The sequence below is a fragment of the Dipodomys merriami genome, unplaced genomic scaffold (assembly GCF_024711535.1).
Source record: "Dipodomys merriami isolate MVZ:Mamm:240054 unplaced genomic scaffold, mDipMer1.0.p SCAF_22, whole genome shotgun sequence".
NCBI classification, from domain to species: Eukaryota; Metazoa; Chordata; class Mammalia; order Rodentia; family Heteromyidae; genus Dipodomys; species Dipodomys merriami.
Window position 1 is genome coordinate 19909767 of NW_027203604.1, and position 15543 is coordinate 19925309.

The following is a 15543-nucleotide window of genomic DNA, read 5'->3' on the forward strand; positions in this document are numbered from 1 at the left end:
GCTTCATGCATGCTAGGCAAGCACTCTACCACTAAGCCACATTCCTAGCCCCTCCATGAGACCTTATTTCCCATGAACCACACATAGTTGTGGGGCTCTGACCCCAGTAGACAAAGCTCTGGGTCATAGCAGCCAGTTCACCTATGAATTGTTTGTGTGGATAGATTGGAGCCCCCTCCTCCAAGCTGGGGCGGGGAGGGGGGGTGTGACCACCACAATCTGCCCACCCAACTCATCCGGGAAACTCTCCAAGGAGCACTCCCTCTCTTGTATTTTCTGAATCTATTGGCACTATGGCCTAGAAAGGCCCTCATAGCCCTTTAAGGCTGGCAGAGCTCACCCACCTTGGGTCCCCAGGATGGCTCTCCATCGTTAGGTCACTGCCATCCCTTAACTGCTGAGCCTTTGCCCCACACACTCTGTGCCCTCCTACCTCCATCCGTCCTGAGAGTCACTGGATCCTTCCAGCTTGGCATGGGCTCCATGCCTCAACTTCAGCCATAATGAAAAGCACTCCGTCAGGCCGGCCGCCAGTGAAGCGGTGTTTGGGTTCTTGTCATAATGTCGCCGAGCACCCTGTCATATTGTTTCAGCCACTTGTCCTTCCGAAAGCACAGTTCGCCTTATGGCATGCCAGCAGTAAAAATGTCACTTACAATAATTACTTTTTGGTAGAAATGCTTGCTGACTTCCTACCTTCAAGCTGTTTTTTACACGGTGGGGAGATAATAAGAAATGACTTTATCCTGACTGCTCAAATGAACACTAAATGGAATTTGGGTTATTATTGCCCCAATAGAGGGCTGGGTATGGAAATTACAGCCAGGCACCCGATAAACTACAGAGAGATTTGTCCTGGCAGATTGTGGCGGGCACACACTGCCTACTGGCTTCTACAGAAAACTAAAGGCCACTGTTGTTTGCCTGCTGTTTCTGAAGTATTTTCGTAATCCTTTTATGGCTCCTGAACGCTTTGTGTGTCGCACAGGCCTTGACTCACTGTCTCTGCCCTCTGTGCATCCTAAACTGTGCTCCTTTTAGGCAAGATCCGGCCCTGTGCAGGAAAAATGTCCACACGGTCCACCCTCTAAACCTGTGGGTCTCCTGAGCTGAATCCTGCAGGCAGCAGACTCCTTGAAAGCAACATTTTAAATCTGATTTCTCCAGTCTCTCATGCCTAGCAAAGTGCATAACACAGTGAAGGCTTTGAAATGTGTGGATGAGGGAGGACTGAATGGATGGGTGGGTGGATGGATGGATGGATAAATGGATGTGTAGATGATAGAGGTTGGCTGGATGAAGGATTTGTGGATGGTGGATAGACAGATGAGTGGGTGGATGGACAGATAGTTGGATGACCAGATGGATGGATGGATGGATAAATGGATGGGTGGGTGGGTGGATGGATGGGTAGACGGATGGTAGATGGGTGGGTAGATGATGGATGAATGGTTGGATGGACAGATAATCATGATGGGATGGACAGATGGATGGATGGAGCAAACAGACATGTTGTTGTAGTTGTTAGCAGACTGCCTCGAATCTGTTACTTCCCATGCAGTGCACACCGCCATTCCCTCGCTTACCCTTCAGTGTCGGTTCAGGAGCATGTGCAGGCTTCCCTCCCTGCTTCTAACACTCAGCTCTGTCTCAGCCGCACTTTACTCGCCAAGCTCCTCGCGTGCCTGGCTGTCATGTCACCCTAATGCTGATGCCACATAGGCTGTTGTATGAACAAACTACCATTCGAGCTGCTCCTATTTCCATTTGGGGGCTTTTCCATGTGGCACCCCAATCAATGTTCTGTGCCCAGCGAATAGATAAGCAATACTGAGCAAAGGCAGCCCCATCCTCAGGTGGGCCTGGCCTGCTCCTCCCTGAACCAGGATTCAAACGCAGACATCCCAAGTGGCCTCCCACCTCCCTTCCCCTTGGCCTGTCTCCCATCTTACCTGGCTGGGCCCTCCTCCCGTGTGGCACCTCCTGGAAATGCCCATCTGCAGAAGCGATCATCAATGGGAGGAGCCCACTGCCTCTCCCCAGGCACCACCCCCAAGGTCCATCCTGTCCCACAGGAGTGCCAGCCCCAGCTGCATGGGGCCACCTTCACTGTTCTCAGGGCCTGAGCCAACAGAAGGGGCCAAAGAATGAACGGAATGGCCCGCCTCCATTCATTCCTTGCATTGACTCTTCCTAAGTAAGGTTTTGTTAAAATATAATTTATAAGCAGTGAAAATCCCATTGCACTAATAGAACTGTTTTACGGAGGGTTTGTGCAGTTGTTGTTTTTTCTTTTTTTTGTCAGTTGTGAGACCTGAACTCTGGGCCTGGGCGCTGTCTCTCAGCTCTTCAGCTCAAGACTAGCACTCTACCACTTGAGCCACAGCATCACATACAGCTTTTTCTGCTTATGTGGTGCTGAGGAATCAAACCCAGGGCCTCATACATGCAAGGCAAGCACTGTACCACTGAGCCACCTTCCCAGCCGGGTTTGTGCAGGTTTTTTTTTTAAATCTTATTCAGGCCTGGAAAGGTGGCTCAGTGGTAGAGTACTGGCCTTGCATGCGTGAGGCCCTGGGTTCAATTCCTCAGCACCACATAAACAGCCTTAAGCTGAAGAGCAAAGGGACAGCACCCAGGCTCAGAGTTCAGGCCCCATGATCAAAAATAACAAAAAAATCTTATTCAGTCTTTTTATAAAAATAATTATCAAGACTTTTGACAATCATGAATAACAGCCAGGCTGGGGGATGGGGGTGGGGGGAGGGGTAATACCTTGTGATCCCAGTGGCTAAAGAAGATCATGAATGTAACTCTTACCTTAAAAAATAAGTACACTTGGGCTGGGAATGTGGCTTAGTAGTAGAGTGCATGCCTAGCATGCATGAAGCCCTGGGTTCCATTCCTCAGTACCACATAAACAGGAAAAGCTACAAGTGGCGCTGTGGCTCAAGTGGTAGTGCTAGCCTTGATCACAGAGAGGCTCAGGGACAGTGCCCAGGCCCTGAGTTCAAGCCCCAAGATTGGCAAAAAAAATAATAATAAATACGTTGACACAGTGCCTCAAGTCTGGAGACAAAGCACAGTGTCAGTGTTCAAGGCTAGCCTGAGCAAAAAGAATTTCTCGAGACTCCATCCCAACGCCTGACTGAGCCTGCTGGCACATGTCTGTTATCTACCCATGGGGAAGCACAAGTGGGCGATCACAGCTGGGCCCAGGCATAAAGCAAACCCCAACTCCTAAATAACCAATGCATAATTGGTTGCTGTAGATGTGGCTCAAGTGGTAGAGCACCTCTCTTGCAAGCATAAGGCCCTGAGTTCCAGGCCCAGTATCACACACACACACACACACACACACACACACACACACACACACACACACACACACACACACACACACACACACACACACACACACACACACACACACACACACACACACACACACACACCAAGTCACACAGGCCTCGTGGTCCTCACTGCTCTGAGCCTGGGAAGGGCTCCCTGGCTGCTTGCTGCCAGGTGTGGCACTTAGTGAAGGCAGCCGTTCAAAACCACGCTCCAACGTCTAGTCCATCTTCTTGTCCCCGCCTCATCAAAACTGTGGGTGTGTTCTGTGGCCTGGGGCCACAGAGGCACCTGTCTCTGGGGGTGCCTGCAGACCCCCGCCAGCCCAGCACCTCCTAGCCTCCCACACGCCCAAGCTCAGGGACCAGGTGGGTTTGATGGCAGGCATCTGCCAGTGTGGCAATTCCAGTTCTCTCTACCCCGGCTCTTCCCAGCCAAAACACAGGAGAGGGTCCCTGGCTGGGGGGAGGAGGGGCGGTGCACAGCCACCCCAGTTATTCAGGAAGACCAGGGTGCCGAGAGGCATCCACACAAAACCAGGAAGTGAGAATGCAAGCAGCTCCATGCGGTTTATTAGCCCAGCGACCATGATTTTGACCTTGCCGTGGGTTAAAGGACACAAACCTGAGACGCAGTGTTTATCACGTGGGAAATTCATGCCATCCTTGACAGGCGACGCTGAGCAAGATGAATGATCTGCCGGCTCAGCCCCTCGCATGGGTGAATCGGGGCGAATTTACAGAACCGCTCCTCGCTACCTCCGATTCCAAAACGACATTTGCTGGGGTTCAGATCCAGTTGTCTGCTGACCCGGGGGTGACAGAGGGAAGAAATCCGATTTACAGGAATCATATTGCCTTTGGATTGATACAACCAGCGCTGCCTCTTGCGCCCAGCCTCTTTTACATCTATCACAAAGCACTTGGGTTGGTTTTTAACCTGATTTTGCTGGCTGACAACACAGCTGGCCATGATGGTGCCGGTTGAATTGCGGTCATTTTATTTATTTGCGCTACAGTTCTCTCTCAGTTCTCATACAAAATATTTCTCCTCTTTGGAATACATTCGCCATGCTCTGGAGTCGAGATCAGGCACCCAGCAGGGCATAGATAGTAGCTCCATAGATGCCACAGTGAAAGGAAATTCCTTGCTGTTGCATGTTCTCCTGGTTGGGGCAGTGAGCAAGAAGAGACCCTGAGGCCTGTCCTTAGTCACTTGTCCTTCTGTGGCTCAGAGTACTTGAAACCTAGCCTTGCCTGTACCCCCTTTATGCCCTTCATTTGTTGGTCTGAGGGCAGAGGGAGAGTGTGCCCCTCTCAGTGGGCAGGACCTCAGCACCAAGCCCTCCTTCGCCTCCTCCTCCTGGATAAACTTCCTTCCTCTGTCATTGGCTACCAGAAAGTGGTCAGTTTTTAGTGATCATTCCCCACTCCCTCCCCCCGCCAAACAAATTTAAGCTTGTGCAGTCAGTTTTCACTGGTGATGCTAAAGAGAGTTAGAGGGTGGAGTAGTGCATGTCTGTAATCCTAGCTACTCAAGAGGCAGAGGGTAGGACCTTACTGATAAGGCTAGTCTAGGCAAAAACACAAGCCCTATTCTGAAAAATAAACCTAAAGCCAAAAGGGCTGGTGGCATGGCTCAGGTGGTAGAGTGCCTGCCTGGCACTGGGTTCAAACACAGTACTGAAGAAGAAAAAAAAAACCAGAGTTAGAGGGACCTACTCACCCCGAGGGCAGAGGTGGCATTTCTCACGGGCCATGGTGACCCCAGTGAGGTACATGGCATTCCTGAGCAGGAACGTGCGGTACCTGATGGTGACGGTGTCCCAGCCATCTGTGGTTCTCTTTAGCTGCTGCTGGTACCAGGTACCAGTCCCCCACCCCCCCACTCCCCACCCCGTCCTCGTCATCTCCCCCACCTCCATGGGCTCTTCCAGGGCAGCAGGCGCAGCTCGGGTTCAAGTGTCTCTGTAACTGTGGCGGCCGCCCGTCACTTGATGACCTGTGCATTCTTTTTTTTTCCTGGGAACTATGTATAATTATGTAACTTATCATCTACCCTCAGTCCTTCTGAATTATTAGAATTACAGGGTTTCACTAGATGAAATCATGACAGTGATAACACATGATTCATATGACATTTTTTTTCTTTTTTTGTAAAATGCACTGATATTAAATCTTAGGAGCCTTTTATTCAAACCTCTAGGGGTGTGTGTGTGTGTGTGTGTGTGTGTGTGTGTGTGTGTGTGTGTGTGTGTGTGTGTGTGTGTGTGTGTGCACTTGTTGGTGTTATTTTTGTTCTTCTAATGCAGAAAATTAGAGGTTACTCTCAGTTAAAACTACTCTCAGACAATGCCTGACATCCGCGGCCCGCACACGGGCACCTGTGCGGGAGGCATTTAATTAGCATTTCGTGGAGAAAGTCTCTGCACTGTGAACTGTTCTCATCCCAGCTCTTCCTGTTTTCCAGAAAGCACTCCGAAGACCTCGGCCAGCTGCAGCCCAGCCCCCGAGTCCCCGATGAGTTCCAGTGAGTCTGTGAAGAGTCTAACGGAGCTGGTCCAGCAGCCCTGTCCCCCCATTGACGCCAGCAAAGACGGCAAAGCCCCAGAGCCCAGTGACCCGCCAGCCTCTGACTCCCAGCCCCCCACCCCGCTGCCTCCCTCGGGACACTCGGCCCTCAGCATCCAGGAATTGGTGGCCATGTCTCCAGAGCTGGACACCTACGGCATAACCAAGAGGGTCAAGGAAGTGCTGACGGACAACAACCTCGGTGAGTGTCTCCCCAGGGTCCTTGGGAAAGGGACCACAGGCCGAGCCAGCCAGGAGTTGAATATGGACAGGCTACTTACAAAAATGTGGTCCAGCCCAACCTGGCTACTCAGAGGTGGAGATCAGGAGGACTGAAGTTTGAGGCCAGCCTGGAGAAAAAGTTAGAGCCCCATCTCACCAAAACAAGCCAGGCATGGTAGTCCTGCAAGCATCCCAGCTACAGTACAGCTGAAAATAGGAGGATCATAGGCCGAGGCCAACCCCCAGGCAAAACACTAGCCCTGTCTGAACGATAAAGCCCAGATGGCTGGAGTGGAGGTCTGTGGCCAAGTGCCTACCTGGTCTATGCAAGGCTTGGGATCGATCCCTGGCACCAAAAATTAATAGTATTCCAGGACTGTGAGCACTGAGGGCTCCTAAGGAAGCTAGTGTAGGGGTCCATCCCAGGCCTTCCCCTGGGACTGTTGGAAGATGGCCTATGGTCCAGCACACATCACAAAGTCCAGTCAGCTCAGGGCTGGAACCTTCCCAGCAGAGCCCTGAACCCAAGGCTGACACCAGAGCCAGGCAGTGCCATGGTTTCATGGGAGGCTGAGGGCTACTCCCCAGGCTTCCCCCTCCTTGTGATATGCAGCAGGCCCTCTGGTAAAGCTGGGGTGATAGTGCTGAGAACCCCCAGCCCTGTGTGTAGCTGGCATCCTTGCACTGCCTGGTGAAGCTCTGTTCCCCAGAATACCTCCACAGAACTGGCTTCCTCCCCTGGGCACTGCCTGGCACAGGCCACAGCCTTGGCTCTGCCCATAGCGGCTGCTGAGGGTTATAACCCCGCTGGATGGCAGCCATGGCGAGAATGGGGGTAATCTGCAATTTCGCATTCCCCTGGGTACATGTGCTGAGCAGATTACACACACACACATGCACGCACGCACGCACGCACGCACGCACGCACGCATGCAAAAGGAAGCTGCCTTCTCAGCTACTGCCCCGCGGGGTGGTGGGGACCCGCCCAGGTGGCTGCTGCTCCCCGGGAGTAGCTGTGAAGTGCACTCAGCCCAACCCCTCCAACTGGGGACTCAGCTCTGCCCATTTTTGCAATGTGTTCTCCAGAACAGCAAGAAAAAGTAGCCCAGACTTGTGGGCATTTGCAAGGACACTAAGAGCGACTGTGGCTTTGGGTCCCATCTGCTCATCAGTTATGGAGATATGAGGGACCCCCTGGCGTGAGCCCCTCCTTCCCCATCCTGTCGCAAGTCCAAGGGAGCAGGCTGGACAGCCCTGCCACGAGGGAGAACACTTCCAAGGCACGGCAAACACGAGTACCTCCTCCTGGCTCTCCTTCATGCTAGAGACGAGGGAGGTTGTATGCAGAACTTCCCAGTGCTACAACACATCCCTCTGTGATCCCAGGCAGGTCACTTTCCCATGGCAATCAGAAGCAAGAAGGGAATTGGGGACAGAAATAGGTCAAATTCAAACCCCAGTACTGAAAAAGGCCCATGGTAATTCTAGCTGAACTTTGCCGTTCTGGAAAAGTGATTACTTCCAGGTGCTGTGGCTCATGCCTATAATCCTAGCTACTTAGGAGGCTGAGGTCTGAAGATCACACTGCAAAGTCATCCTGGACAGGAAAGTCCCTGAGATCTTAATTCCAATTAACCTCCAAAAACCTGGACATGGAGCTGTGGCTCACATAATAAAGCAGAGCACCAGCCTTGGGGAAAAAACCTCAGAGACAGCACCTAGACCTGAGTTCAAGCTCACTACAAGCACACACACACACAATTAGGAAAGAAAAGCAGCTGCCTTTCCCTGGGGCCCTGCCCTCGGTGGACTTACAGGCACCTGGAGTCCAAGTCTGAGCTGAATCTGGCAGCAGAGACAATGCCAGGGCCCACCGCCATCTCACTGGGGTTCCGGAGTGTGCATGGTCTCTGATCCCACTCCTCCTCGCTCAAGCACTGCCATCAGGTCACACAGATGGCGGTCGTTCCAATGGGTAGCTTTACAAGTGCTGGCCCTCATCCCCACAGTCCAGTGGCTCAGGGAGAGCCTTTCTTTCCAGCCTCTGATGAGCTCTGTGCATCTCCCCAGCCACAGCCCCCATGATGAGCCAAGGCACCAAGGCCTTGCCCCTGCATGAGACAAGAAAGGACCCAGAGGGTTTGATCCACCAGCTCTATTGAGTTCTGGGCCTCAGCTTCAGGCCAGCCTGCCTTTCAACCCAGCGCAGGAGCCCTCCTCTTTCCTGCTGTGACCCCAGGCCCAGGGCCCTTTTCTCTCAGCAAGACCCGCCGTCTCCCCACTTTTGAGAGGAGACCAGGCAGCCTCTGGTAGAGAGTGCCGCTGCGCCTCGTGGCTCACATTGAGGATTTCACTTCAGAGAAGCCAGGTGGGGCGAAGCTCAGCTCAACTCAGCTCACCTGGTGGGTTTTTTTTTGAAGCGCAGCCTGTCATATGTATGGAAATGGAGAGCCAGCCCTGCACTGCAGAGCTGGTGCTGGCCCCGGAGCTCAGGGATGGGGCAGTGCCACAGGCCCTGGGGTCTAGCCCCGCCCAGCACCACAAAAAAAAGAAAACATTGATGGCTCATACCTGTCACCCTCGCCACTCAGGAGGCTGACATCTGAAGATCAAGATTCAAAGCTAACCCAGGCAGAAAGGTCTATGAGACTCTTACCACCAATTAACAAGCCAAGAACTGAAGCTGTGGCTCCAGTGGTAGAGCCCTAATCCTGAGCAGAAAAACCTCAAGGACAGTGCCCAGGGCCCTGGGTTCAAACCCCAATATCCATACAAAACAAAAATGAAAGAAAACATGTTTGTTCAATAGGCTGCTCTGACCATGAAGGTTAGAATGTGTTTGTGGCTTTAACGAAATATCACTATCCCACAATTGCAAAAAAAGCAACAACAACAAAAAGGCAGCTCTTAGCCAGGCTCCCATTAGCCAGATTCAGGGCTGACCCCTGCTTGTCCTCTTGGGCACCCGGCTGTCACGACCATCTCTCTGCTTTCCCTCCAGGGCAGCGCCTATTTGGGGAGACCATCCTGGGGCTCACACAAGGCTCTGTGTCTGACCTGCTTGCCCGGCCGAAGCCCTGGCACAAGCTGAGCCTGAAGGGCCGGGAGCCATTCGTCCGCATGCAGCTGTGGCTCAATGACCCCAACAATGTGGAAAAGCTGATGGACATGAAGCGGATGGAGAAGAAAGGTAGTGCCCTGCCCACACTGCCCTCCATGGCACACTGGCCCTTCCCAGTGTGAGGAATAAGTGTTGACAGAGGCCTCTGACACATGAGTCGCTAGATTTTAAAGATGTAGGAAACATTTCAAGGGAGAAGACTATTAACCCAATATGAGCAGTTGCTCATGGCTCAGATCTGTAATCATAGCTACTCAAGAGGCTGAGATCTGACGATCACGGTTCAAAACCAGCCAGGGCAGAAAAATCTGTGAGACCAGAAAACTGGAAGTGGTGCTGTGGCTGTAAGTGGTAGAGCACTAGCCTTGAGCAAAAGAGGGACAGCGCCCAGCCCTGAGTTCAAGCCCCAGGATCAATAACAACAAAAAAGCACCTGAGTTTCAACACTCATCCAGACAATAACATTAAAGTGTCCCACCCTGTCAGGAAACGTGCTGCTGCTATGTGCAGCCCTCCCTCAGCCACGAAGTGCCCCTGAGCAGCCCTGTCCCGTCATTCTTCAGGACAGAGGACACCATTTCCTGCTGGGCCACCCAGCCGCTCTGCAGGGTTCCCCAGGCTCCTGCTTCCTTCCACACAGGCTCTGGGCGCCATCTTGTGTTTCAAAGAGTTATTGTCTCAGTGGGCCCTGGCCCTCTGCCATCCCAGCTCCCCAAAGTGGCTGTGAGGCCATCTAGCTAGGTATTCTTCACTAGGCTGTTCCTTCCCTGGCAGGCGACTGCGCAGGCACTGAGCCAGTCTTCCCCCTCGGTGCCCACTCCCAGCCTTTGACCAGGCCATGTGCATTAAATCTCTCAGGTTTTCCTTCTCGATTGTTCCCTAGCCACAGCATGCAATGGCAAGGGAGCGCAGTAATCCCCCAGCAAGTGCCCCTCACTTCCTCCAGCGCTAAGGATTAGACAAACAGCTGGCCATTAAGTGTGCAGTGAGCACTTTGTTCTCTGGCATGAGTTGTGCCCATGGCCTGGCCTGGCCTAAAAGTCCTGCACCAGGTCCCAGACAAACGGTTCATTCCTACACTGTGTGCATCCTCTCCTTCCTGAAGCTTCAGCTTCTCCCATAAGCTCTGGTGTTCCGTTCCTCCCTATCCTGTCTTCTGCCTTTGTTTCTTCTGTGACCCAACCTGCCCACATTATCTGAAGCTCACATACAGACCCAGCGCGACGTGCATGTATGCACACACACACACACACACCAATGTGCACTCACACTCACTTCCTGTATCTCAGCTGGATGCACATGGCACCAGCCACACATGGCACTGACTACGGTTTCCATACTCCCCTGCATTTGCCTGAGTGGCAGCACGGCTCGGGTGCAGCTCACTAGCCTGCTGTGGCAGGAGGGCCTCAGCATTGTCACTTACAGCCTGAGGTTTCCTCATAGGTAAACTGGGAAACAACCAGGGGTGAACCAATGCTGCTAATGCAGCTGCACTTGCCAGAACTGGTTCAGAAGGGCCAGGCGTGCTCTTTGAGCGCTTGCCTGGCACAGGCCAGGCCCACGCTGTGGTCCCCAGCATAGCAGGAAAAGAAGATAAAGAACTGGAAAGAGGAGCAAGGAACGTGGCTTAGTGGCAGAGTGCTTGCCTAGCATGCATGAGGTCCTGGGTTTGATTCCTTGGTACAACATAAACAGAAAAAAAGTAATTAAGAATAAAGAAAATAAAGAGCTGAAAAAAATTTTACCCCATAGTCCAAATTGGTCCCCTGGGGAGATGAGTGTGAACAATTCCACTAGAGTGGAGGGGGAATTTTTTTTTTGTTTTTGTTTTTTGTCAGTCATGAGGCTTGAAACTCTGGGCTTGGGCGCTGTCCCTCAGCTCTTCAGCTCAAGATGAGCACTCTACCGCTTGAGCCACAGTGCCACTTCCAGTTTTCTAGTGGTTTATTGGTGATAAGAGTCTCACAAACTTTCGTGCCTGGGCTGGCTTTGAACCGCGATTCTCAGATCTCAGGCTCCTGAGTAGCTAGGATTACAGGCGTTGAGCCACCGGCGCCCGGCGGGAGAGTTTTTTTTGGATTTTGGTTTTGTGTCACAATGCAGCCCAGGCTGGCCTTCATCTCAGGATCCTCCATCCTCAATACGCCACATGCTGTGTTGCCACATTCTAAACATTGTCCTGTCCTCTTTCACCTCCTGGCCTATGTTTTTCTGGTCAATCCCTGTCCTCCTCAGCAGTCTGTCCTAGGAAGCCTCCTCGGTGCCCATCCCATGCCCTGCACAGGGACAGGGACAGAGCCAGGGCAGGGGTGTAAGGTACCCACTTGGGGAGCAAGGGCATTGGGCTTCTCACACAGCCAGCCCTGACCTCGATGTCTCTTCTCCCTGCAGCCTACATGAAACGGCGGCACAGCTCTGTCAGCGACAGCCAGGCCTGTGAGCCCCCTGCCGTGGGCATTGACTACAGCCAGGGTGCCAGCCCCCAGCCGCAGCACCAGCTCAAGAAACCCCGTGTGGTGCTGGCCCCTGAAGAGAAGGAAGCTCTGAAGAGAGCCTATCAGCAGAAGCCATACCCGTCACCAAAAACCATCGAGGAGCTAGCCACCCAGCTCAACTTGAAGACCAGCACCGTCATCAACTGGTTCCACAACTACAGGTAGGCCTTCCCCACCCCTGCCTAGCCCCGCCACATAGCGGCCACACTCGCCACACCACCGCACATGGACTTGGCCCCTCACAAGTGTGTGTGTGTGTGTGTGTGTGTGTGTGTGTGAGAGTCATGGCCCCTCACCAGTGTTTGGTGTGTGTGTGTGTGTGTGTGTGTGTGTGTGTGTGTGTGTGTGTGTGTGTGTGTGTGTGTGTGTCCGTGCGCGTGTGTGTGTGTCAGTCATGGGGCCTAAACTCTGGGCCGAGGCTCTGTCCCTGAGCTCTTCAGCTCAAGGCTAGCTCTCTACCACTTGAGCCATGGTGCCACTACCTGCTTTTTCTGCTTATGTGGTGCTGAGGAGTTGAATCCAGGGCCTCGTGCATGCAAGGCAAAGACTCTACCACTGAGCCACCTTCCCACCCCAAGTGTTTGTTTTTTGTTTGCTGGTCTTGGGGCTTGAACTCACACACACTGTCCCTGAGCTTTTTATGCTCAACACTAGAACTCTTAACACTTGAGCCGCAGCTCTACTTCCAGCTTTTTGCTGGTTAATTGGCAAGAAACTGGCTTCAACCCATGATCCTCAGATCTGAGACTCCAGAGTAGCTAGGATTGCAGGTGTGAGCCACCAGCTGTGCCCTGGTATTAGGCTTCGATCTGAGGGGATTGTGCTTGCACTTCCTTTGTGTTTTCAGTTTTTAGATGAGAGGGTCTCAAGTTTGCCCCAGCCAAACTTGGACCAAGATTCACCTATTTTCACATTCACATGGCATTTACAGGCATGTGCCAACAATCTGGCTTGCTCTTTTGTTGTTCTTTTTGTGACAGTCCTGGGGCTTGAACTCAGAGCCTCGGCACTGTCCCTGAGCTTTTTTGCTCAAGGTTATTACTCTACCACTTAAGCCCAAGCTCCACTTCTGGCTTTTCGGTGATTAACCTGGGATAAGAACCTTGAGGCAGGACTTTCCTGCCCCTGCTGGCTTCAAACAGATCCTCAGATCTCAGCCTCCTGAGTAGCTCGGATAACAGGTGTGAGCCACCAGCACCTGGCAACTGAATTTGTACCACGTCTCCCCCCTCTTGTCAGCCCAGGCTGCTCCCTGTCCATAGAAAGAGTAGGGAAAAAATGAAGGGAAGGAAGAGAAGATAAATGTGACCACTCTGGCCAGGTCTCGGGCTCACCCACTGTCACCTCCTAGTCAGTGTCTTTACCCGGATGTCCAGTGAAGTCCTGTGAGGACCACTGTACATCCTCAGCCCAGGGGCTGCTGACCTCCTGGGCGTCTCCTGTATCTGCACAGGGCGCCCCAGGCCTGGCCTGCTCATGCTCTCTCCCCTTCCCAGTACCGTCTTGTCTTGCTGGCCCCTGGCAGCCACAGTCCTCTGTGGAGCTGTCCCTGGTGCATTTAGCACAAATTCAACTGTCCACCCTTGGCAGACAGCAAGGGAGGAGGAGGAGCAGCACAGGACCTGCGCTCAGGCATTAAATGAGTTAAACTCCTAAAAGAGAAAGCAACTTTTTTCTCTTATTTTCACAGGGATTAAGCCAGGAGAGTTTATGTTATTTTTTTCTATGCCTGTAGAGCCCTCAGAGAGTAGACCTGAGGTCAATTTTTTTTTTTTTGGGGGGGGGGTCCGGTCATGGGGCCTGAACTCTGGGACTGGGCACTGTCCCTCAGCTCTTCAGCACAAGGCTAGCACTCTACCACTTGAGCCACAGCGCCACTTCCGGCTTTTTTCTTTTTGCTTATGTGGTGCTGAGGAATTGAACCCAGGACCTCATGCATGCAAGGCAAGCACTCTACCACTGAGCTACCTTCCCAGCCCTGAGGTCAATTTTTGCACCCATTAAAAAAAAAAAAAATAGAGCCAGGCACTAGAAGCTCACACCTGTAATCCTAGCTACTCAGGAAGTTGAGATCTGAGGACAGAGGTTCAAAGCCAGCCCAGACAGAAAAGTCCATAAGGGGCTGGGAATGTGAATATGGCTTAGTGCTAGAGTGCTTGCCTAGTATGCACGAAGCCCTGGGTTTGATTCCTCAGGACCACATACACAGAAAAAGCCAGAAGTGGTGCTGTGGCTCAAGTGGTAGAGTGCTAGCCTTGAGCACAGAGAGGCTCAGAGACAGAGCTCAGGCCCTGAGTTCAAGACCCCCCCAAAAAAAGAAAGAAAGAAAAGTCCATGAGACTCTTTATCTCCAGTTAACCAACAAAATACTAGAAGTAGTGGTAGCTCAAGTGGCAGAGTACTAGTCTAGTGAAAATGTCAAGCAAGGGAAAAAGGCCCTAAGTTCAAGTCCCATTACCAGCACAAAAATAGGTAAATAAAAAGTCAAAGCACAGTGAAATCAGGCATGGTGGTAATAAGCCAACTGGGTACATGTAATCCCAGCTGTAATCTCAGGAGGTAGAGTGTGGAGGATCTTGGTTTCAGACAGTGAGACTGTGTCAGAAAACAAGGTGGGCATGGTGGTGGGCCCCACTGCTCAGAAAGCAGAAGTAGGAGGCTCCAGGCCTGAGTCAGCCGCAGCAAGTTAGCCCAAGACCCTATCTGAAAGACAAATTAAACACAAAAGGACTGTGTGTGGTTCAACTAGTAGAGGGCTTGAGGCTCTGAGTTCAGCCCTAGTACTAGCCCTACAAAAAGGTCATGAAAGAACCAGGACTGAGCCTTGTTTACTTTGTGTCCAGTGTCAATATGCCACTTCATCTTCCTTTCTCTGCAAGAAAGACACTGTTTTCAGATAAGAGAACTAAGGTTCAAAAGGCCACAATGACCTGTCCTAGCTGTCCAACTATAGAGTAGCAAAGCCAGTCTTCAAACCTAGTTTTGGGGGCTGGGGGGGGGTGGAGGAGGGGGAGTGTAGTTGAGGAGGTGGAAGGGAAGGGATGGTAGGGGGAAAACAAAGGAGGAGGCAAAATGCTTGGTAAGAAATGTACTCATGCCAGGCGCCGGTGGCTCACACCTGTAATCCTAGCTACTCAGGAGGCTGAGATCTGAGGATCATGGTTCAAAGCCAGCCCAGGCAGGAAAGTCTGTGAGACTCTTATCTCCAATAAACCACTAGAAAACCAGAAGTGGCGCTGTGGCTCAAGCAGTACAATGCTTGCCTTGAGCTGAAGAGCTGAGGGACAGTGCTCAGGCCCAGAGTTCAAGCCCCACGACCAACCAAAAAAAAAAAAAGAAAGCCGGGCGCTGGTGGCTCACACCTGTAATCCTAGCTACTCAGGAGGCTGAGATCTGAGGATTGCGGTTCAAGGCCAGCCCGGGCAGGAGAGACCGTGAGACTCCTATCTCCAATAAACTACCACAAAACCGGAAGTGGCGCTGTAGCTCAAGTGGTAGAGCGCTCGCTTTGAGCTGAAGAGCTGAGGGACAGCGCCCAGGCCCAGAGTTCAAGCCCCACGACCGACAAAAAAAAAAAACAAAAAACAAAAAAAAGAAATGTAATTACCTTGCTCATGTAATTGTAACCCCTCTGTACAGTATTTTCACAATTAAAAAAAAAAAACTTACTAAAAAATAAAAAACCTAGGTTTTCCTAAAGGCCTGGGATATCCCCCAAACCTGTCCCTTCCACCCTGCCACCTTCCACTGGGTGGGGTGAGGCTGGGTGTCCTAGCCACCC

General features: G+C 52.1%; 1 protein-coding gene across 10 annotated transcripts in view; it reads left to right on the forward strand.

Moving 5' to 3' along the window:
- Cux1 (cut like homeobox 1) overlaps positions 1–15543 on the forward strand; it is a 257137-nt gene that overhangs the window by 216111 nt on the left and 25483 nt on the right. For 6 of the 10 annotated variants that reach the window (XM_070033571.1, XM_070033572.1, XM_070033573.1 and 3 more), the window contains 3 exons: positions 5821–6123; positions 9145–9333; positions 11659–11923. The exons of the other annotated variants lie outside the window; for them this stretch is intronic. In XM_070033571.1, the coding sequence (XP_069889672.1) occupies positions 5821–6123; positions 9145–9333; positions 11659–11923 (757 nt within the window). The remainder of the gene's footprint in view (positions 1–5820; positions 6124–9144; positions 9334–11658; positions 11924–15543) is intronic. 10 annotated transcript variants of the gene reach the window in all.